The 22,456-nt window shown below is 43.9% G+C and overlaps 1 protein-coding gene and 1 long non-coding RNA gene across 4 annotated transcripts in view; one reads left to right on the top strand and one right to left on the bottom strand.

Annotated features, from left to right (window-relative positions):
- The window catches only part of LOC307201179, an 820,028-nt gene that overhangs the window by 617,762 nt on the left and 179,810 nt on the right, over positions 1–22,456 (bottom strand). The window lies entirely within an intron of this gene.
- VSTM2A (V-set and transmembrane domain containing 2A) overlaps positions 9,424–22,456 on the top strand; it is a 42,365-nt gene continuing 29,332 nt past the window's right edge. The window contains exons 1-4 of one of the 3 annotated variants that reach the window (XM_079950088.1): positions 9,424–10,159; positions 12,278–12,429; positions 15,703–15,741; positions 21,658–21,991. In XM_079950088.1, the coding sequence (XP_079806214.1) occupies positions 10,084–10,159; positions 12,278–12,429; positions 15,703–15,741; positions 21,658–21,991 (601 nt within the window). In that variant the 5' untranslated portion in view covers positions 9,424–10,083. The remainder of the gene's footprint in view (positions 10,160–12,277; positions 12,430–15,702; positions 15,742–21,657; positions 21,992–22,456) is intronic. The other 2 variants (XM_079950087.1, XM_079950086.1) reach the window with 2 other exon arrangements.

The following is a 22,456-nucleotide window of genomic DNA, read 5'->3' as shown; positions in this document are numbered from 1 at the left end:
TCCATGGGATGAGTTACATCATGGTGCCTTCCTTTGGACTTGAACCAAAGTGTGGAAAGTCAGAGAGGCTGTCTACGAAGCACCAGAGATTGACAAGCTCACAGATTTTGTTGACGGGGAAGCTCTTCCTTTTATCATGTTTTATTTTTAATCCACATTGATTTCTCTAAAAGTAAAAAGCCTTCACTTTAAAAAAAACAAAACAAAAACAAAACCCTGACAATGAAAGCTTCTAGGTGAATGGTAGACAGTCTCCTCAGTTTCCTGTGCTTATAGGAAAGTTCACCAGGAGATTTTCAGAAAGTTTGAATACCTGGGCAGGCTGCAGAAGGCAGGCCATTGGAGAAATGATTTACTGAATGAAATAAAAGATACTAAAAAACCCCACCCAAATCATACCCCTGTTATTTCAAAATTAAGCACAACAACACTGCAACCCACCTATATGAATTCTACTGAAATTTCCCCAACCCCTTTGACAATTTTTGAAAGCATTTTTTCCTCATTAGTTGGTGGAGAATGGTCTCTCTCTCACACACACACCATTCCAGCACAACACTGAAAGCCAGCAGTTATCCTTATGTCTATGGACCAACTGTGTGCAATTTGATAGAAAAGCAGAAAGATGGGATAAGAGCAAAAACAAATCCTTTTCCATCTCTGCAAGGCAAAAATGTATGTCAGTATTGCTGCAGAAAAGCACCTGACCTCCTGCAGCTCTTGTATGACATTCTGACCTGACATTAGTGGGATGAATGTCTGTCAACAACAAAAAAAGAAGCAGCTCACTTTGTGCTGCCCAGTTGTATTTCTGTAGCTGGGGGAAATGATGTGTGAATTAAGAGAGTGGGTTTGGAACAAAGCAAATTGACATCCCCTGTTCACTTAAGGGTGGAGAAAAGGCATTATTGTTCTTTATCGTTTCAGGTTCACAGACATATGCAGTAAAGGCCCCCAGTTTAGGAAGGTAGTTATTAGCTTCTGAAATGGACCTCTTAAGCAACAGCCTTTTCCTTCTTTGTATCCTATAGCAAGAATTCCATATGAAGGCTGAGAAACTCCAGAACTGAATTTCTGTAAAGGTCTTTGTATTGGCATCCTGTACGTTGATTTTCCAGGTGGAATTTATACTAATGCTGCAAAAGGCACAATTTTTCACTCTGAGTGCAAGACTGCATGTTTGCTGATATCATCCCAGTTAGGCAGTGTCACGAGTAGGTCACGCGTACAAAGACCCTAGGCACAAAAAGCAATTAAAAATAAAATTGTCTTTACAGATATCAGAGTTTACAAGGTATTAAAAGGGGAAAAAAGGAACACAAAACTGTTGAAAGGGGTGGTGATTAGGAATAAAAAAGAATTTATAGGGATGTTCAGTGAGTGTTAGTTTTATGGGGTCCCTTAAGCATACGTTGTCCTAAGCCCCACTTTCAATTCAAGCACCACAATTTAAGGAGAATATTGACAAGCTGGAAACTACGCAGAAGAGGACAACCAAGATGATTAAGGGTCTGGAAACCATGCCTTATCAGGAACAGTTGAGGGAGTTGGGTATGTTTAGCTTGGAAGAGAGGAGACTGAGAGGAGATATGATAGTCATCTTCAAATGTCTAAAGGACTGTCACATGACAGGTGGAGCAAGCTTGCTCTCTCCTGCTCTGGAGCGTAGGACTCAAACCAATGGCTTCAACTTGTAAGAAATGAGTTTCCACGGCAAGAGTATTGTTAGCCCAGAAATGGAAACAAGAAGAAATACAGACGAAATAAGAATGGCAGATAAAATTAATGGACTACGCAGAATTGGATAAAATGACAGGAAGGATTCGAAACCTGTGGGACCAGAGATTTACAGAAGATTGGAAGAAATATACAAATTATTTGAAGAGCAACTGTAATCAACAAATTACCGTAGTAGGACCACAAGAAGTTTTGTAAGGAGAAATATATGAAATATTGCAATGAAGAGAAAGAAGAGAGATATGAGTTATGAGACTTAAATGTAATAGTGAAAGTAAGAAATGTAAATTAAGTGAAAAGATTGGAAAATTTTCAGATGCGATTGATGGAAGTCATAAAAAAATTGTATAAGATATAAAAAGTATGTTTAATTAGTCTTGAAAATGATCTGTTAAAAAAAACTAATAAAAATATTTAAAAGAAAAGGAAAGAGTTTCCAACTAAACATAAGAAAGAACTTTCTGACAGCAAGAACTGTTCAACAGTGGAACAGACTCCCTCAGGAACTTGTGGACTCGCCTACCTTTGAGGCTTTTAAGCTAAGGTTGGACAGCCATCTGGTATGGATGCTTTAGCTGAGATTCCTGCATTGCAGGAGTTGGACTAGATGATATTTGGTGTCCCTTCCAACTCTACAATTCTATGATTCTGTGATTCAGAGAAGGAGAAGGATACTGGATCAGCTGGGCCCTTCGATCACCCATTTGTGACTCTTTTTTTCTCTTTTCAGTTTCAGTTCCCCTGGGTAGCACTATAGCAGCAGGTTGCTATGTTTTGGTTCCTCACCAGAGCAGTGTGGTAGGACATGGTTAGGTCTGATGAAGGCGTCAGGGAGAGAAGAAGGCCTATTATTGCCCTTTGCCTTCTCAGGGCCTTGGCCCCGGCCAGAATTTCTGTCACCTCTTCATCCTCCTCTGATAATGACAGTTCTTGGAGTGGGTACTTAGATGTATACCATTTGCCCGGCCTCCCTTTCTTGTGAGTGATCTTCCTTGGACCCATTAAAGAGGCTGACTTTCTGCTATAAAAAAGGTCTCTCCCTCTTCCCCTCTCCCTATCCATTTACAGCCCTTTCTCAATGTCCGCCACTGCCTCTCTCTCAAGTCATAATGACTCCTGAGAAACACACACACACACATCATCATCATCATCAACAGGGAATGGATTTTGTTGCATCAGTTCCCTAGTGGCAATTGAAGACTACTTACTAAATCCTTTGAACTCTCCAGCTTTTGGCATTGGGGAAAAGGTGTGGGCTGGAGGAAACTGCAATTCCTTGCTCCAAAACCCTTTGGAGCTTCTAACTACTGCTCCAAGGAGACAGTATTAACTTGTAGTACACACAAACGGCCTTGTCACCCAAAGCCACTCCCGATCTCAGGAGGCGGGGGGTTGCGGGCTCACGCTCCCATCCACATTCTCACGGGGCTGGTGCCAGCCCCGCGGGACTTAGGGATCCCCATTAATATTCATTTACGGCAGCGCCAGCCAATGGGCTGGAGCTGGGGGCGGGCCCACCTGAGGGCACTTAAGGTCAGGGCAGCCCGGGCTCGCCCCCTTTCCTCCTCTGCAGCAGCCGCGGTTCCCTCCCACCCGCCCTTTAATGGTTCATTTGGATTTTGCTATGGGCTTCGGCTGGTCAACGCAAGGGGCCTGGTAGGAGTTTTTCCATTTGGCTAATTGGCTGAATTTTGAAGCCACTTGGTTTTTTCGCCTACCTCGTAGCAAAACGTCACAACTCCTTGGTTTCTTGGTTTTGGCGGTTAGGCATTGGCTGGGGTATTGTCATGCAAATGAGGTCGGGGGGGAGGAGCGCCATCACCTCCCCCAATTCTTGAAGGGTAGTTCGTTAAAGGACTCCGGGGGGCGTCGCCTCATCCGAAACCTACGGAGGCTAGGGCCTAAAGTGCGCTCCCGAGTGGTAACCCCTTGGGGAACGCCTAGGGATGTGCATCTTGGGGGCTCCCCCTGTTGGTGCTTAACCCTTCCCAGTTAGACCGGATAGTCTGTTAGGGCCAATGCCTAAGGCCAATACCACTCTTACCTGTAATCAATAAAGTTGTGGCCAATTTTTGCCCATTAACCTAAAGTGTCCGGTGTCTTATTTATTCCATCTGTGGGATGGGCGGGTATCGCCACGCAATGCCCTCTCTAATCTTGTATGTTAAGCTGGGATGACTGACTTGATTTGCTGATGCTGCTGCTGTTGCTGCCTGCTACCTTCTTTGTCTCTTGTGATGCCCTGTTGTAGCCATTCCTCTGCCATCTTCTCTACTCTGGGACTCCTATCACTGCTGGCTAGGCTCTTAGTCCATCTGGCATTCAGCAATGGTTGTTCTTGTAGCTGAACACTGATAATTGGCATTGGAAGGTAGGACTTGTGAGTTTGTAAGAACCCAACTTTCTCTCCACTTTTGAATGTGAAGCTTCTGATTGGCTGAGCTGCTATGATGGCAGAGAATGTTCATAGACATTCCAACTACTGAGAGAGCAGAGATGTATGAATATTGAAATCACTCTTTGAGGGAGGAATAAGTTGTAAGTCTGGCTAGACTAAATTCTTTCACAGAGGAAACATTGTGGAATAAGAATTGGAAGTTGTTCTTAGATAAACTAAGGGATAATGAGCCCCGAGGCAAGAAGAAAAAACAGAATGGCAATGAACAGTATAGGTGGGACCTGATTTCACATTTGATTTGGACCATCCAGCCAGTTATTTGACTTCAAGCTTCTGGTTATTTCAAACACGGCCTTCAACCCTTACCAATCTAGACCAAGAAATTATTTCTTTAATAGCACTTGCAGAATTCTTTCCCCAGCCCTCTTTTCAAAGATAGATTAGAATCTGAGACCTGTAAAATGAGACTAGAGTGTGTCAGTTCAAGCTGTGTAACCAAATAAAAGATACTTATCTTTCATTGTTTAATATTCCTAACTGTATGGTGATAACATTTAAGATGATGAAAAGCAACACATGGCAGGGAATATAACGAAGCAAAGCCGGTGGAATAATTATGCCAGCATGCTGAGGCATCACAAGGAAGCTGCATTCATCAGATTCCCTAAACGTGCCACGTGAGGGAGGTTGTACTAAAACTGGGCAGTGTGACTTTTTCCAGTATCAGACACTGGAGTTCAGTAAGCAGCTGAAGTGTGACACGATTAGGGAAAGTCTTGTATAGACTCTGGCAAAAGAAAATTAACTGCCACTCCCATGTTTTGTGCATTGGTGTTTGCTGTGGTTTCAGCATACAGTATGCTCTGTTAATGTCCATGGAGGCGCAGGTCAATTCTGTGTCCAGGGCAGCTGTTTACCAGCTCCATCTGGTATGCAGGCTGAGACCCTATCTGCCTGCGGACTGTCTCGCCAGAGTGGTGCATGCTCTAGTTATCTCTTGCTTGGACTACTGCAATGTGCTCTATGTGGGGCTACCTTTGAAGGTGACCCGGAAACTACAACTAATCCAGAATGCGGCAGCTAGACTGGTGACTGGGAGCGGCCACCAAGACAACATAACACCAGTCTCCCACTATGTTTCCAAGCACAGTGCAAAGTGTTGGTGCTGACCTTTAAAGCCCCAAAAGGCCTCGGTCCAGTATACATGAAGGAGCGTCTCCACCCCCATCATTCTGCCCGGACACTGAGGTCCAGCGCCGAGGGCCTTCTGGCAGTTCCCTCACTGCGAGAAGCCAAGTTACAGGGAACCAGGCAGAGGGTCTTCTCGGTAGTGGCACCCACCCTGTGGAACGCACTCCCACCAGATGTCAAAGAGAAAAACAACTGCCAGACTTTTAGAAGACATCTGAAGGCAGCCCTGTTTAGGGAAGCTTTTAAAGTTTGAACAACTATTGTATTTTAATATTTTGTTGGAAGCCGCCCAGAGTGGCCGGGGAAACCCAGCCAGATGGGCAGGGTATAAATAATAAATTGGGAGCATGTGGAGCAACACGGCAGCCTTCTTGAGGGACTGAATATAGAGGATGTCAAAATTTGCCACAGTACCACTGCATACTGTTCTAACACAGGGGTGGAGAACCTCCAGTCACTGGGCCAGTCCTGGCTTACCAGAAATTCCAACTAGGCCCTTAAGGCCATTAAAAAAAAAAAATCATGCCTACTTGTCAATCAGGTGCTATCAACTCAAGGGTGGGTGCAAGACATGTAAAGGGGTTTCAATGCTGACTGGTTTGGCTGCACATCCTAATTTCCCACAGAAAACTAGCACACACAGCTAATCCCTGCAGAATTGAACAGCTCATGGGCAGGTCCCATCCTGTTCAATTGAGCTCCATGTTCTAGTTCCCGGTGGTGAATCAGTGCATGAAGCCAATAACTGCATAAAGCAGGAGTGAACTCCCCATGCAACAGTTGACCTGCAGGGAGTTCAGTCCTGCTAGGTTGCTATCTTTGACCAGTGGGTAGGACCACCTTCCTGCCAATCACCTAATGTCATTATGGCATCAGATTTTTAACATGCAGGTGGCCAAATTGACCTGACCAATTGGCCTGTGGAGTGGGAAGATATAAAAATCTGGCTCAGTGGGCCATAAAGGTTCTTTGCTCCTATTCTAAAACACCAGGTCTATTTGACGAGTGACTTACTAAGTCAAACAAAGTGGCCTGTTAAGTGCTGAACTGCATTGTGGCCTGTTAAGTGCTGAACAGCCCTCTTGTTTTATTTTATAGTCTATAGATAGCATAAGCAGGTTTGTCAAGTCCCTGGATGACCAAACAGCTGGTGAGCCGAGTTCAGGCTAGTAGGTCACAAGTTGTGTAGCCCTCAAGTAAAGCACGGGGTCCTCTCCCAGCCCCCACATGTCATGTACAAGCTACCATCTGCTTTGGAAATGTGCTTTGCTTTGCAACCAGGTAACTGAATAGGAAACTGTAGTCAGCAGTTGGCTTTATCACTGTGTAGGCAAAAAAGCCATTGTATCAGAAGACGCAGCATGCTTAGTAGAAAAACTACAAATTGTTCTCAATATCTCATTGACCTCATTATAATAGTGCTCAAATTGCAACCCTCCCCCCTCCCTCCACACCAGCCTTTTACTCTTAACCAGTAGGTTAAGCAGGATAGGAGAGTAGCTTATGAGGAACAGGGCTAAATTGGGTGTGCATATTAGATATTGTGGGTTCATTAAGCCCTCCACCCAGCCCCCCAATCATAATTCAAACACTGTTGTTATGTGTGACGGGTTATTACTGAAGCTGCTGAATGGTTAAGGAAACATAGGTCACAATGCTGATTATGTGATTATGCTGATTATGTGATGGGTAAGATTTACCCTCTGTGGGAAGAACAGAGAGCAGTAGCTTTAACGCAATTACTCTGAAAATAATAATTCTACAGTTATTAGAATTATTATTTGTTCAACGGGTTGCTCAGTGCAGAAAATCCATAAAGAAGCATCTTCAATACACATGGTTGTGCAACACCTCCAGCAAGCGAGCAAACCCACCACTTCCCTAAGTTATAGCTCCTATTGCAGAACTGCTTTTACCCATCAAGACATTTCTCTTCAAATTCAACAAAAATCTGCCCTCCAATATTTTTAGTCCATTATATCCTAGACCTGCCCTCTGTAGCAGTAGGAGCTAAAGGCTTATCCTCACATTTATCCTCACAACAACCCTGTGAGGACATGTTAAGCTGAAAATGGGTGACTGGCCCACGGTAACTCAGAGAGCTTCGTGGCTTAATAGGGATTTGAACCCTTGCCTGCCAGGTCTTCGTCCAGTACTTGAACCACTACACCAAACTGGCTTCATGCCATAAGGTGGTTTTGACTCTCAGCTGCACTGGCTCCCAGTGGAGTACAGGGTCAGATTTAAGATGCTGCTTTTGACCTTTAAAGCCCTTCACGGCCTAGGACCCTCGTACCTACGGGACCGCCTCTCCTGGTATGCCCCACAGAGAGCCTCAAGGTCCATAAATAGCAACACCTTAGTGGTCCCGGGCCCTAAGGAAGTTAGATTGGCTTCAACCAGAGCCAGGGCCTTTTCAACTCTGGCTCCGGCCTGGTGGAACGCTCTGCCTCATGAGACCAGGGCCCTGCAGGATCTGATTTCTTTCCGCAGGGCCTGTAAGACAGAGTTGTTCCACCTGGCCTTTGGCTTGGAGCCAATTTGATTCCCTCCCTCTCTCTCTCTCTCTCTCTCTCTCTCTTTCTTTCTTTTCCTTCTCCTCCTGCGATGAGGCTACATTTTAATATTTAATGTTCCATTATTTTAATGTTGTATTTTATTTTTGTTTTTAAGTTGTAATCATTCTTCTTGTTTTTATTATTGTTTGTAAGCCGCTCTGAGCCCGGCCTTGGCTGGGGAGGGCGGGGTATAAATAAAAATTATTATTATTATTATTATTATTATTATTATTATTATTATTATCTACTGAGCTGAGAAATACGCTTCAGCACAGCACCGGAGAAGAAGCAGTGAAGGCGAAGTCAGTACCGTGAGCCAGAATTGATTCCATAGCCAAACCATTGCCCTCCTGTCCAGGTGGCATGGGCTCCTGTTTCATAGGCCACTTTGGCTACACTTGTCATTTGAACGTGTCTGTTTCTATCCTACCTTTGCCAATCATGGGTCAACCAATGTTGATGGACTGCAATCCCCATCATCCCTGACTGGAGCAACAGGAAATAATTGTTAACCTTCATCTATGTGCAGCCCTTCAAATGCATGCAGACGGCCATTTTACCACCTCTAAATTGAAGGGCGAGCCTCAGCTAGTTCCTAGTTATGGCAACTTTCTTAAGCTGGGGTCAGGAATAAGGAGAGCTTGTGTATGTGTTATTGTTTAACAGTATTTCTATTGCCAAGTGATAAAAAATACACTTATAAATTAAAAAGAAGTTTAATTTAACAGTGTAATGAATTTCACCCATGAACTTGTCCCTAAGGCTTCCTCTGCGCTTACAAATTACAAATCAGTAAATCACATAGACGCTATAAATTATTTTTTTCTTAACCATGTTGGGAAAAATACAAATATGTAACATCAGATGAAAGAAGCTAATTACCCTTCAACACACACTTTAACCAGCTATTTGAGCCACAATTAGCATAGTCACAGGGTAGTCCAAACGTCTCTCCCCTTTCCCTCCCCTCTGATTCAAAGTGCATCTATTTGTGGGGATTTAAATTTGAGAAGAGATGCTAGTATTCAAGTCTGCCTGGAAATACCTTGGATTCAAAGGTTGCTTGAAGTTGTTTAAAGGTGAAGGGAGACACTGGGAACATTCTCAGATGTTCTCTTTATCCTTACCTTAAATTTTAGGATACAGCATTGGTCTAGAAACAGTGTCCAGGGATGAGATCTGCTGAGTTCTACCTACCAATTAAACTTTGGCATCTATGTAGAGATTACTGGATTCTAACCTTAGCTGTTGTGCACAGTGTGTGTGTGTGTGTGTGTGTGTGTGTGTGTGTGTCTACTCTAAAGCATGTATTCTGGAATTCAGGTGTCTGGTCTACAGTGGGAAGCGACTATGAGGAACCCATGTAACAAACAACATTGACTGCATATACAGCAAACCTTTCAAAAATCTGAGGCTTACAGATTCACAACACCAAAGGGGGAGAGGGAATAAGCTTCGCTCATTCTTAAATATTTCCCCTTCTGTGTGTATGTGTGCCTGAGAGAGATGTCGGGGTGGGGGTGTGTGTGTGAGAGAGAGAGAGCGAGCGAGCGAGCGAGAGAGAGACCATCGTCTACGAAACCACCGCATTGACCTCTCAGTCTGAGGTGGGAGGCGGAAGATTCCCCCCATCAGCTCAATGAAAGCTGCTGCCCTCCGTGATCATCTCCATTAGTCGCTTCCCTCTCGTGCGTCTTTCAGCACCATGGACAGCGGGCGAGGGAAGCCACCGAGGAGCCACCGTTAAACGCAGCCTTTCCCAGGAAGAGGAGAACGGGAGGGGGGGGGGGGCGAGTTGAAGTGCTGGAAGCGCAGTTAAGCTCCTTTCTCCCTCCCTACTTTTCAAGCAGGCTGAATGTTTAGGGAGGGCGCTCAACACGCAGTCCTGAGCAGCAGGGGCTGACGGAGCTGCCAGGTAGCAAGGAAGGAAGACGCCCGGGAAGCACCCGCTCTCCAACCACGGGGAGGGCTGGATCCGGACTCCAGACACCCGAGAACCCCCAGCCTCTCCTTCTCCGTCGGAAGCCGATCTTGTCCCCCCCCCCCCCGCCTTGCCAGGAGAATGCTGGCAGCGGTGCAGCTGGGGCTCCAGCGCCCGATAGCCTTGTAAAAACCCTTTGCCCTGCCTTGCCTTGCGGGAACGGGCGTCTTCTTGGCATTACCCCGATGTGACCCCCCCCTCCCTCTCGCTCTGGAATAATGGGGATCTTTTGGGCTTATGTTGGATTCCTTTCCTTGTCGGTATTATACATTCAGCGAGGACTTTCTTCCCAAGGTAAGAGCTGCCTTGTTTGTGTGTGTGTGTGTGTGTGTTTGGCCAAAATTGCAGCCGGAGGGTCTGTGGTGGGCAGGACAAGGCGATCTTTGTGGAGGGGGCAAACCATGTGGAATGGAAACGTCGTGCTATCTTTTTGCCTTAGCCTTATTCTCGCCCCACTGGAGGGGAAAAAAGTTCACCCAAAGTGAATATGAAACCGATCTCCTACCAACATGAGCATAACATAGCCCGGCTGAGTAGATGCAATGTTTGTGCGTGAGCGGGGGTGGGGTGGGGGGGGAATAGCATGCCACTGTGTATCTTCGAACTCTTGTTTTCAAGATTCATACAGACACAGCGCCTGCGAAAAAGGGATGTGCTTGTCTGCTTTGAATAGTGCAGTGTTTTCATAGCGTTGTCCTCCCCCCTTCCCCAATTTTTTCAGGAGCCCTGAGGTCCGTATTCTTAAACCTTGCTTTTCGTCTGCAAGTATGTGTTTCTACAAAGCACACCCCCCTCCCCATCACCCTGTCAAAGGCGCCTCTTGCATTCCAAGTAGCCCCTGCTCTGCAGAAGCCTTCCAGTTGCTGGAGACTTTGAAGGCTGCAGTGATCATTTCAGCACCATGGATAGATCGTATCCATGCCGAATGCTGCACCCACAACCGTACAGTTCTTCACGGCTTTGTTTGTTTTAACTCTGGAGAGAGGGCTGGCTGAGGCGGTGGTGGGGAAACAGACTGAGAATGCAGAAATATGATCTCTTTCCCTGCTGATGAGGTGAATAGATATCACTAGCAGCGATACAGTGCTGGCTGGGGAGCGGAAGGAGACGCTGTAGAAAACACACATGGAGACTGGTGGTGCTGGGCTTATTTTCATATATGCCTACTTGGAATTTAAGTACTTAAAAAGTAAAGGCAGCTTTTTTCTCATATAGCACTGCTATGAGTCCCGGGGCGTAACCTAGCACATATGCATGGGTTATTTTTGCAGTCTTTTCAGTCTACCCCCTATCAACCTGTAACGTCATAGAATTGAAAGAAGTGGGAAAACTGATAAATTCGACTCTTTCTGAAAACTGAAAGTGTTTCTTGTTAGTTATTATTGTTATTTCTATTATTATTATTTTGTCTATCCTGTCAGTGAGGGTTTCACACAGCTGATTGAATGGATCACATTCTTAAAGCCCCAAATATGAGTAGAAAGTGGATCAAGAAGGTTGTGATGATTATGACTTCTACTAAGATATATGCTGGCATCCTGAAATGGACTGTCAACACGCATGTCTTCTACTATATGGAACTGGAAAGGGTAGCCATACTGAAGTGCCAGAGGCAAAGTATTTCTTGTTTGTGAATCTCCTAAACTTAAACATGATCAAGTCTTTTCTTGGCTTGACACTGCAAGCAAAACAAGAAAATGAAATTGAGAATAAATAATCACATGACAAGCTACTTCTTCAAAATATTAAGACATAATGCAACAAACAAACAGGACCCCATTCGAGTAGTCTACAATATGTTTAATAATTAATATGGTATATATAATGCCATCCATAAAATACAATAAATCATCTGAGCTGATTTTCCAAATGGTTCTGCCCTGGATCCCTAAGCTAGAATGCTGAAATACTGCCTTCCTAAGAATATTTGCATGTAATTATTTGTAACTTTGCAAACTCCAGTGAGATGCTGGTAAGGGTGTTCAATTTGTCCATTAGCAAAATAGGCTTACTAAACAATTTATACATGTTTGTTAGGGATAAAGGGGTGGAGGGGGAGGAAAGGGTCTGAGAAAAAAGAAAAAACATGGGGATGCAAAGAGGAATGAGAATTAGACTCAGAAAAAAGGAGGGGCAGGGAGAGGGAGACAGGGCTGCAGTCCTGTGCATACTTACTTGTGAGTAAGCTCCACTGAACTCAGACTTGGCTTAGAAAGCACCTGCCTAAGCCTATGCATATTTACTTGTAAATAAGCCCTGGTGCATTAAATGGAATTTACTCCCACGTAAGCAGGCATCAGATTGCAAGTGAAGGCAGATAAATTTAAGAGGGGGTGGGGGAGGAAAAAGGAAAGAGAGGTGGTGGAAAATTGAGGGAGAGGAATCCCAATAAGATATGCTTTTCTTTTGCAGCCAAATTTACTGAATTCCCTCAAAATGTCACAACCACTGAGGGGCAGAATGTGGAGATGTCTTGTGCATTCCAAAGTGGCTCTGCCTCAGTGTACCTGGAAATCCAGTGGTGGTTTCTACGGGCAGCTGAGGACCAAGACCCTGGAACAGAGGTGAGGGCACTCAGGTATCAATTTGCTGCCCCTGAAATCCTATGCAAGTCAGCCACTCCCCAAAAGCAAAGAAAAAATGGGGACCAGGGGGACAAGAAAAGTCTTGCCCCCAAGGCTTAATATATCTTACAACAGTGGAAATCCATTGAGAAATAGCCACCACTAGGGGATAAAACCTTGAACCCTTCCAGTTGGTTTTTGGTAGTTGATAAATTCATATACATGGATAATGCATTCTTTCTTTTCCTTTTCTCTTTTTTTTTCCCCTCATCAATGACAAGGCACAGTATAGATATCATAGCAATGGATTGAATTTGCAACCCAGGCTGTTGCAAAGACTTCCACTCCCCCCCTAAGAATTCTGCTTGCTATCATTCTATCCCTTTGGGGATTTTCATTGCCTCCTCCATTGTTTCAGACTGATAAACACATGGAGCGGAGATACTTACTAACACACTGCGGGAACCTATTGTAGACAGGATTTCTAGAAATCAAACAGGCCTCCTTTGACTCAGTTGTAGCAATTCTTCCTGATTTCCTATTTGGCAAGAAACAATCTCACTGGCTTCAGATGATGCTTGTTTTCATTCCTGAGGCAGTGGGAAAAATCTGCCTCATCTCTATCATTCCATTTCCTTCCAGCCTGTCTCCTCCCCCAAAAGTTTTTATTTGAAGAATTCATTTGAAGTATCCAGACTGCTTTAGAATTCATACTAATTTTCCGTGGAAGGCAAGCAAACATATAAACCTGTTAACATGGCACCTCACTCTTCCGAGACTGCCTGCAATGATAGACATTAAATACAGCCAAATGTGAAGAGATCAGCCTCCATCCAAACTAAGTAGCACAGTGACTAAATGTGACAGGAAGGAACACCATTTTGCCTATAGGTGGCAGGCTGAGCATGTGAGTGTTCTCCAAGGAAGAATCCATTTATTTAAGTAGTATTTCAACAGCAATTAGTCATCAGAAAACTCACAAGCTATGGGCAAGTTCAGTCTTATCCCATGGTCCTCAGACTGAAACAGATCAAGAAATGGGGAAACCCAAACATCAAAAATCCACACATAGCCTGTTCAGGTACCATGCCCATTTTAGACTGGTGATTGCTGTGTACCCCAAATGAACTCTGCATCTCACAAGTTCCCTGGTTAATCCATAAACATGAGCCTATTTTCTCCTTCCCAGTGAGCTGTTCCCACAATTTCGATGATTTCAAACATGTGATCAGCTTAACTTAGCCCCTTCCAGTGTGCCGAGAATTAGATAATTATCTTAATTGCCTTACAGGATGACAGATAATTCTCCGTGGCAGCTGATCTATGACATGAACTCATATATTCAGGGATATTTTAGTCACTGTTCTGATCACTGTTCCTCCTGCCCAAATTTACATCCCTCAAACACAGACATCTGCTTCCTCATGCAATGTCCCCCCTCCCTCCCTCTCTCTCTCTCACACACCAACACCCTCTGGTGTGGAGCTTTTACCTATGCAAGGAACGGAAGTAGGATTTTCATTTCTGCTATGGCTGCTGCTCTGATCTCTCAAGGTTCTACATTCTATTGGGAGAGCCTTCTTCAGAGGCTAGATCAGGCTTCCTCAACCTCGGCCCTCCAGATGTTTGGAGACTACAATTCCCATCCATCCCTGACCACTGGTCCTGTGAGCTAGGGATCATGGGAGTTGTAGGCCAAAAACATCTGGAGGGTTGAGGTTGAGGAAGCCTGTGCTAGACAGTCTGGTGGGTAGTCAAGGAAGACTTGAGGAGTGGCAGAGCCCTCCTCTCTTTTTATTTATTCATTTTACTATCTGCCCATCATGTTTCTCAACTGGTTAAATTATATAATGGAATTAATAATTTAAAATCTGATGAAAATGCAACCAGGCATCTTATTTGCATTGAAAACAGAGCCTTTGGGCAGAAATGTTCAGAGGAGAGGGAAATTGTCCGTTTCATATGAAATATTGTGCCACATTCTTTGTTTTTGTGAGAGTTCTAGCAATCAAAGCATCTAATTTGCATTAAATACTGAGGCTTTTGGAAGTAACCTTTTTGGCCTTGCTATGATCTAAAAATATATCAAAGGCTGGCGAAGGAAGGCTAACTGAATGTACTCAGTATGGGATTGACAGAAAGTATAGGTCCTTCAGGAAGTGGAGTTTCCATATGCTTGGTCTGAAAAACTCTGGGATGGCTTAGCTCCCTTGCTCCTGAGCCTTCAGACCTTCTGAAAGCTTGCCTACATATTCTGGAACCTTACAGAACCACCTTTTACAGACAGTTGCTTACTTCTAACTAAACTGCCATTAGTGATGAGGCCTTGGATCAGTGTTTCCCAACCTTTGGTTTCTAGCTGTTTTCGGACTACATTTCCCACCATCCCTGACCACTGGTACTGCTAGCTAGGGATGATGGGAGTTGTAGTCCAAAAGCAGCTGGAGACCCAAGGTTGGGAAACACTGCCTTGGATGTTTATAACAAAGCATTTTCTATTCAGATGCAGAATTGCTTTGGCATTCTGGGTTGCAGAAGAATTTAGGGACATGGCATCCAGTTTCTAATGCATTAGTGTAGTACGAGTTCAGCAAATTTACATCCTGAATCAATTAATTATGAACTGCAGCAGGCATCATGGAATCAGGCCATCTAATTTAGCTCGCATCCTGATTCCAACAATGTCAAACCAGAGGCATCAGGGAAGTTCAGAAGCATAAAGGCAAAACCTTCCTTATTCTTTGTCATCACGACCTGATATTTAGCAGTACATGGCCTCTGAACATGGAGGTTCCACTTGACTATTAGCATTAACACCTGTTAGTCCATTCCTTTGGCTTAACTCCCCTTAAGTCAATGGCTACCACCCCTTTTTGTGGCACATAGGCCAAAGAAACTGAAGGAGGTACGATAGACACATTTTAAGCCATGTTCAATCACAATACAGTTAGGGACCCTCCTTCAATGAGTTCATTAGGAAACTACTAAGTACTTGCCTTTTTTTTGTTGATATGATCTATCTCACAGCTGTGTAGCCAATTCAACTGCCTTTGAGTGAACATTTGTCTCCCACCAGTAAACCCTGCCGAACCAAACTATGCTCGAGCTCTGGTTGTCATAGCTTATTACCAAGCTGGACAGAAATTAGAGTGGGTCCAGGCAGAGACTGTGGGAAACCCCATGCAAGGAAAGGAAGGGAAGAAGTGATTTAACCTTTAATGCTGGAGGTTCCTCACCTGTAGTATGCAAAAACAGTTATCCATTCCCCCACAGGTGGAGAGAGATTTGGACAACGATGGAACAAAGATAAGCGTAAGTGGATTACAAAATGTAGATTGTTGCTAGATATTCAATTACTTTCCATTTACTGTGCTGTCTTTCATTAGCCACCATCCAAAAATGCATGAGCCCTGGACTAGTGAATGGGATTTATTTTCTGCAGCTTTCCCTGTGCCTTTTGGGGCATGGGCATTATCAAAGCCTTTGGCACTCTTTTGCGCAGATGAGCTGGTTCACTTCCCTGGCCCTGCTGAGGCAGAATTTAAAGAACCCTTTAATTTATTCAGGTCTTTAGAAGGGGCTAGGTTCCTTTGAGGCCCTGTAGCTTTGTAAAAACTGCCATTTTAATTGTTGGACATTGGGTTTTCATTATATTTTATGTTGTTAGCCATCCAAGGCTCCCTTTGGGAACGGAGACTAGGATAGAGAATGTATGCTCCTGTATACAGAAAACATTAATGGGTGTTGTTAGTCAAATTGTGGGTGGCCCTTGCCTCTACCAGAGCTGGAGGTTTTGTGGAGAGTCCAGGAAAATGAAGACACTCTCCATTCAGGGTCCTGCCAGACATGCACAGGGGATATTATTGATCCTATTACATGCTGGAGACCTGCAAGTAATACCTAGGGCAGCTGTGGATGCCCCCAGGATTCAGTAGACCCTCCTGGCCATATACCTGGGGACATCACTTGGAGTGTGTTGGGATATAGAGGCTTCTGCATGGGCTTCCATGCTTACTGCTTCAGGTTGAGACTTCTCCACTTCTCAGACCATCTCCAAGTTTACAAGGGCATATCAGGGAGAATGCAGTGAGCACATAGGTGCCTATTTTTATTTTATTTACCTCTTCTGTCCCATAAGGAATTCTTTGCTTTCACGCAGGTTCCAAAATGGGGTCAAAAGTTCAGTTTGACAATGTGCAGATCTAGAACCCTTACAGCATATGAACTAGTAACAAAAGATAAAAGTAGTGTGCCTTTAAATCTGGTCATGTGATAGATCCTATTCTCCCCAACCCCAACCCCCTCCAAGCATAGACACACAACACAGCGAAGAAGAAAAATCTTTTTTTTGTGTGTGTGTGTGTGTGTTTTTTTTAAAAAATGAATATGGGTACTTAAAAAGAAAATTGCTACAGAAAACAGCCTTTTTTGTTTTTGGAACCACACATCATACTTTCAATAACCTTAATGGAATTTTTGCCCAGCATGACAAAAAACAAGCCCTTCAGAATACTCTGTATTTCTTTAATCATTATTACCAAGAACTGAGGAACATGTAGGACCTAGATTTTCTTTGTTTCCCTTGATATTATTTTATTACTTAGCTGAAATGCAATTAAATAAATATAGGAAAGTGGTTTTCAAAGTGCTACAATGCCATGGAACTATGCGGGAAACACACACACAAAAAACCTTAATAATGGAGGGAGAGAGTAGATTCCAGATGTTCTTGTATTAATTGAAGCATACAGAACTTGAGACCCACCAAAACCTTTAAAACCCAGTAGACTCCAGATTGCCAAGCTTTTTATTAACCCTGACATCCCTATCCCCCATGCTTTGGACAATCTCATGCCTGCAAGTTTCTGTAGCACTGAGTTGAAATGCCTCTCCCCCCAAAATTTGCTGCAGTCTTCTTGGGTGGGAAAACGGGAAAATAGTGATTAAGATGAGGAGATCAAAAATTGGGCCTTTCCACCAGTGGCAACATTCCTCTCAGTGCCTGCCAGTCACCGTCATCCCTCCCCAACCCCACGGGATGATGTTATATGATTGCAAGTGTTCTTAGAAAGAGAATTGTGTAAACATGGAACTGTTGGCACTTCAAAAAAGGTGAGCCAGAGGAGGGGGGGTTTCCTCTTGTCTACTGACCTTCCAACCCTCCTTCCAGCCCCACATTCTCCACTAAGAACTTTTGACCCAGCTTTATTGGGGGGGCGGGGTGTTTTGCTTAGTCACATTAGCTTTTAACATCTATACTACTTGTTTGCTTTCAGTATGACTCACAGCAGCAATTAAAGCAATTAAAACCAGAAACAAAATGTTTAAGGATGGGGATATTGGAGATGTGCAATATACCTACCCCCCACCCCAGGAAAAATAATGCACTCAAAGCTCCTTTCACATCCTTAAAAGGACAAAACGTCACTTTAGGCAAGGGAAATTCAGTAGCCGTTCTGATCTCATATTCCACCAACTTGGTCCAATGACAGATGATGAACAGACAACTGTGTAGTGCTGTTGAGGGGCAGGCCATTCCTCTGGCACACTGGAAATTGGATTCTGCATTAAACATTGATTGAGCTTTTGGACCAGTCTGGTAAAGTTAGTTGTAACTAAGACTGCAGTTCTAGGCAGGCTGGCCTGAGTGTAAGTCCCATACCAGACCCTCCAATGGTCCCTATTTTCCAGGGACGTCCCTGATTTAGAAATGCCTGATTTAGAAAAGGTTTCTGATTTAATCCTGGAATGTCCCACTTATCCTTAGAATGTCCCTATTTTCATTGGATAAATGTTGGAGGGTATGGAGTTGTCTGACCCCTGAGCCGTCTGAAGGCAATCCTGTATAGGGATGTCTTTTTAATGTTTTATTATGGTTTTATATATGTTGGAAGTAGCTCAGACTGGCTGTGGCAACCCAGTAAGATGTGTGGGGTATAAATAGTAAAATTATCATTATGGAATGGGACATCCCAATTTTCATCAAAGAAATGTTGGAGGGTATGCCATAGGATATTGTGGGATTTAACTCCAAGAAAGAACACATTGGTTAGGCCAGGGGTCAGCAAACTTTTTCAGCAGGGGGCCGGTCCACTGTCCCTCAGACTTTGTGGGGGGCTGGATTGTATTTTGAAAAAAAATAATGAATTCCTGTGCCCCACAAATAACCCAGAGATGCATTTTAAATAAAAGCACATATTCTACTCATGTAAAAACACCAGACAGGCCCCACAAATAACCCAGAGATGCATTTTAAATAAAAGCACTCATTCTACTCATGTAAAAACACACTGATTCCTGGACTGTCCTCAAGCTGGATTTAGAAGGCGATTGGGCCGGATTCGGCCCCTGGGCCTTAGTTTGCCTACCCATGGGTTAGGCCTACTGCTCCCACAGAGATCAATGGAAGAAGGCAGTTGTGTATAACTTAACTATCACTGCTATCAATGGGAACTAGGACCAGATGTGAGAGGAGCCATCCCTCCCACCACAAATAAACCCCCTAAGATCAGCCTGTGGGGATCAGATCAAGACTTGGGCACTGGTGGTAGGTGATGCTCACTCCCCACCCCCCAGTGTCATTTTCTTAATAAAAATTACCTCCCAAATTATCATTTGCCTGTGGCACACTTGGTAGCTTCAGGAGAACAGTTTTGGTCAGGAAGATGGTCAGTAGGAATACTAACCCCCCCTCCCAGCAGCGTAGTTCCAATCAGATCCCTGTCCCTTGCTGCATCAGTTGCTATCTTTAAAGAAAGGATATTGGTGGAATAAAGCAGGTGTGTTGGACCCCAGGCTTGAGGGCCAATCTTGCTCCTCTTGGCCTCTTTATCTGACATTCAAAATTCTCCCCACACTCCACCTATTTTTCCCAGGCAACATGCCATCACTGGTCCCACTTCACCTTGCAAGAGTGCAAGCCCTGGCAATGCCTCTCTTTTTTCTTTACCTGGACGGAGGACAGAAAGGTTTGTGAGAGCATTTCTAGAAGCCAGCCTACAGTGCAAAGGTAAAATTTGCACACATTTGCCTGCCCAGAAGAGAATGTGGCCCTTGAACATCTGGTTTCAAGGCTAAGTGAGCCAATTTAGACCTCTAATTAAAAGCAGGCTTAGTAGAAGGAGGAGACGGATGCATGTTTGAAAAGAGCTCTCTGGAAAAACGTTGATTTATTTTAAAAGCCATTAATTAGAAGCATAGAGTTTAGAGGGTAAGAAGAATAGAGGGAAAGAAGATAAGAGCAAGAGGTGAATGAATGCTATGCTATCAAAATAAAACTATAAATAAAGCCCTATTATCTATATGGATTTTGCTGGTCCAATGCCTTTATGGAGAGTTAAGTTCTTTGTCTTCCCAAATTCCACATAGCTAGATATCATTGAGCATTGACATTCCTCCCAGAGTAGGTGGGGAACTTTCATCCCATGGCACTATCCTACCTGGCCTGGAGCACACAGTTTCTGCACTGTTTTTGCACTGCAATTAGGCTTCAAAAAAGCTGCAGTGTGTGTGAAGGGAAGCTTTAGAAAAGCCTGATTGTTGCATGGGGGCCCCTTTCTGGACTTTAGAAAATGCTAAGATGGAAGGGAGAAAGAGAAAAGCAGAGAGAGGGAGAGGGAGATGAGGTGGGAGGGAGAAAAAGAGTGAGAGAGAGCACACTGATGGAAGAGTGTGAATAGGCATGCATTTGTATGGATGAGTGAGGCGTTCTGGCCCAGTCCACCATTCGCATGCAGTCCCCAATAGGTCTTCCTCACCCCTGGCTCAGAAGTTAAGAGTTCTGGATTGTGAAGTTCAAATCAATGCTATAACTAGACATGCCTGGAAATGGATATATGACATATTGAACAAAATAATCTTAGTGAGATTAAGACTGGTTTTGGACATTTAAGGGTCCTTTTGCTCAAATGCAGAGTTGTCATAGCTCATAATAGCTCCTCCTGCTGGGAAGCTATTGTGCAAAATGCCTCTCAAACGTCACTATCCAATCAGTGATAGTTAACAGAATGATATGTATAATTTCTCTCCCTGCATCTGGCCATTTTCAATGGCCGAATGTGATGTAGAGTCCTAGCCGGCAAGTATAGAGCAAATGAGAAATTGCAGTGGCACCACTCTGTCCTGCCTGCTGCCCACATTCAGTCTGCAGTTGATTTTTGACACGTCAGCCACCATTTTAACAACTTACCTAATCACTACATGACCTTTGGTGCCTGTCCCCTCCTTGTCCAGTTTGTGTCTGGGGCAGATGCTCTTAGTGTTCTTTTTTTAGATACAATATTGCTTAGCATCTTGCTTTAATTATGAACCCACTAGGTGGTCTTGGCCAAAGCCATCATCTCACATCACAAAACTCATCCCACCATCTGCAGTGGGGGGATAATAAGGATGCCAGCCTACTTTACACAGAACTGATAAAAGAATTTGGAAAGACAAAAAATGTGAAGGGCTTTGTACACTGAAGAAAATGTTATATCAATACTAAATATTTTTATATTGTCAGAAAGGTTTATATATTTATTCTGCATTTATTTTATATACGCCCCCACCTCAAGGCAGTTTACAACACATTCAGAAAATATCAACACTACCCTATAAAGACAAGCAAAAAACTCACACCTATTTGTAGACAGTGGGGGAGGGAGGCTGCCAAATATTTTTGTGGGTGAATTCTTAGAACCATCTTTTTTTTTAGAAATGCTGTTTCACTTAATGTTGAATTAAACAATCTATTTTAATGGATGAAGGAAGCAATGCGATAAGAGAGGACTGGGAAGTGTAGGGGGCACACCTATGGCTTCCCTCAATGATGTTAAAATAACATTAAATACTAATAGATCTAGAGTTGCACCCAGCATGCATGGATGGTGAAACGGGAGGGACCATTTTTCCAAATATTCTCCTGGGGAGGAGAGGTACGTGAGGTATCTAGAGGTACTTAAAAAAAAAAATCCCCAGAAAATAGAATTTCCTCCCCTGCAGAATAGTTACTCACCTCCAACACATGCAGAACCCAAAAACCCTTAGTCCTCTGGGCAATGGGGGGGGGGCAGAGTTTGCTTTCTCTTCAGTTCTACAGTCTTGGGGCAATTGGAAGCCAGAGTAGAATTGTTTCTGATAGAGAGAAGGGAATCACCATTCCTGCAGCTGCTCCTTCTCTAGATGATGGTTGGAACACCTGCTGGTGGCAATGTCTGATGTGATATGTTGTTTCTGGAAATTTTGCAGACAGTGAAAGTACAAGGGAATGACATCTCCCACAAACTGCAGATCTCCAAAGTCAGGAAAAAGGATGAAGGGTTGTATGAGTGCAGAGTGATTGACGCCAATTATGGAGACCTCCAGGAATACAAAGTCCAGGCCTATCTCAAGGTCAATGCAAACAGCCACACCCGACGAATGCAGGCCTTTGAAGCTTCTCCAATGTGGCTACAGGATAAACCTCGTAAAAACATCTCAGCAGCCATCCCCAGTAGCATCCATAACTCTGCCAGCCAACGTATGCGCCCCACCTCCAGCCCTCCAGCAGATGCCAAAATCCCCAAACAAAGCCCACAATCAGGTATGCGTAACTATTTTGAGCACTTGAAGGATTTTGTTGCTAATGACTTTGCAACGTGTGATTTTTTAAAAAATAAAAAGGAGGAGGGAAAGGCTGTTTACTGAACAAAAACATGATATGCACTTTCTTACACCTGAAGCACAGTTAGGAAAACACATTGTACAAAAATCCATACTTTTGTACTCCTGACTATGCAAGACAAAAAGTGCCCTTATGTTTTCACCAGGACTACACAGCTTGTTATCCACCAGGTTAGATGCACGTAGCCCATGAGCCATGCATGTATGGATGCCTTTGGGGGATTGCAAAAAATAGGACAGAAGGGAGGGCTTGTCGAGTGCCTAGAAGGCCTCAATGCATGGCTTGATCACTCACAAATTATGTAGGTTTAATTCAAAGAAATTGCAAGATAGCACATCTCAATGACCCAAGCAAAGGTTTTAATAGAGAATATAAATAAATATC

Source organism: Podarcis cretensis (genome assembly GCF_951804945.1).
Source record: "Podarcis cretensis genome assembly, chromosome: 13".
NCBI lineage: Eukaryota > Metazoa > Chordata > Lepidosauria > Squamata > Lacertidae > Podarcis > Podarcis cretensis.
Note: the sequence above shows the minus strand (reverse complement) of the source record. Positions and strands in the feature narration are given on the sequence as shown.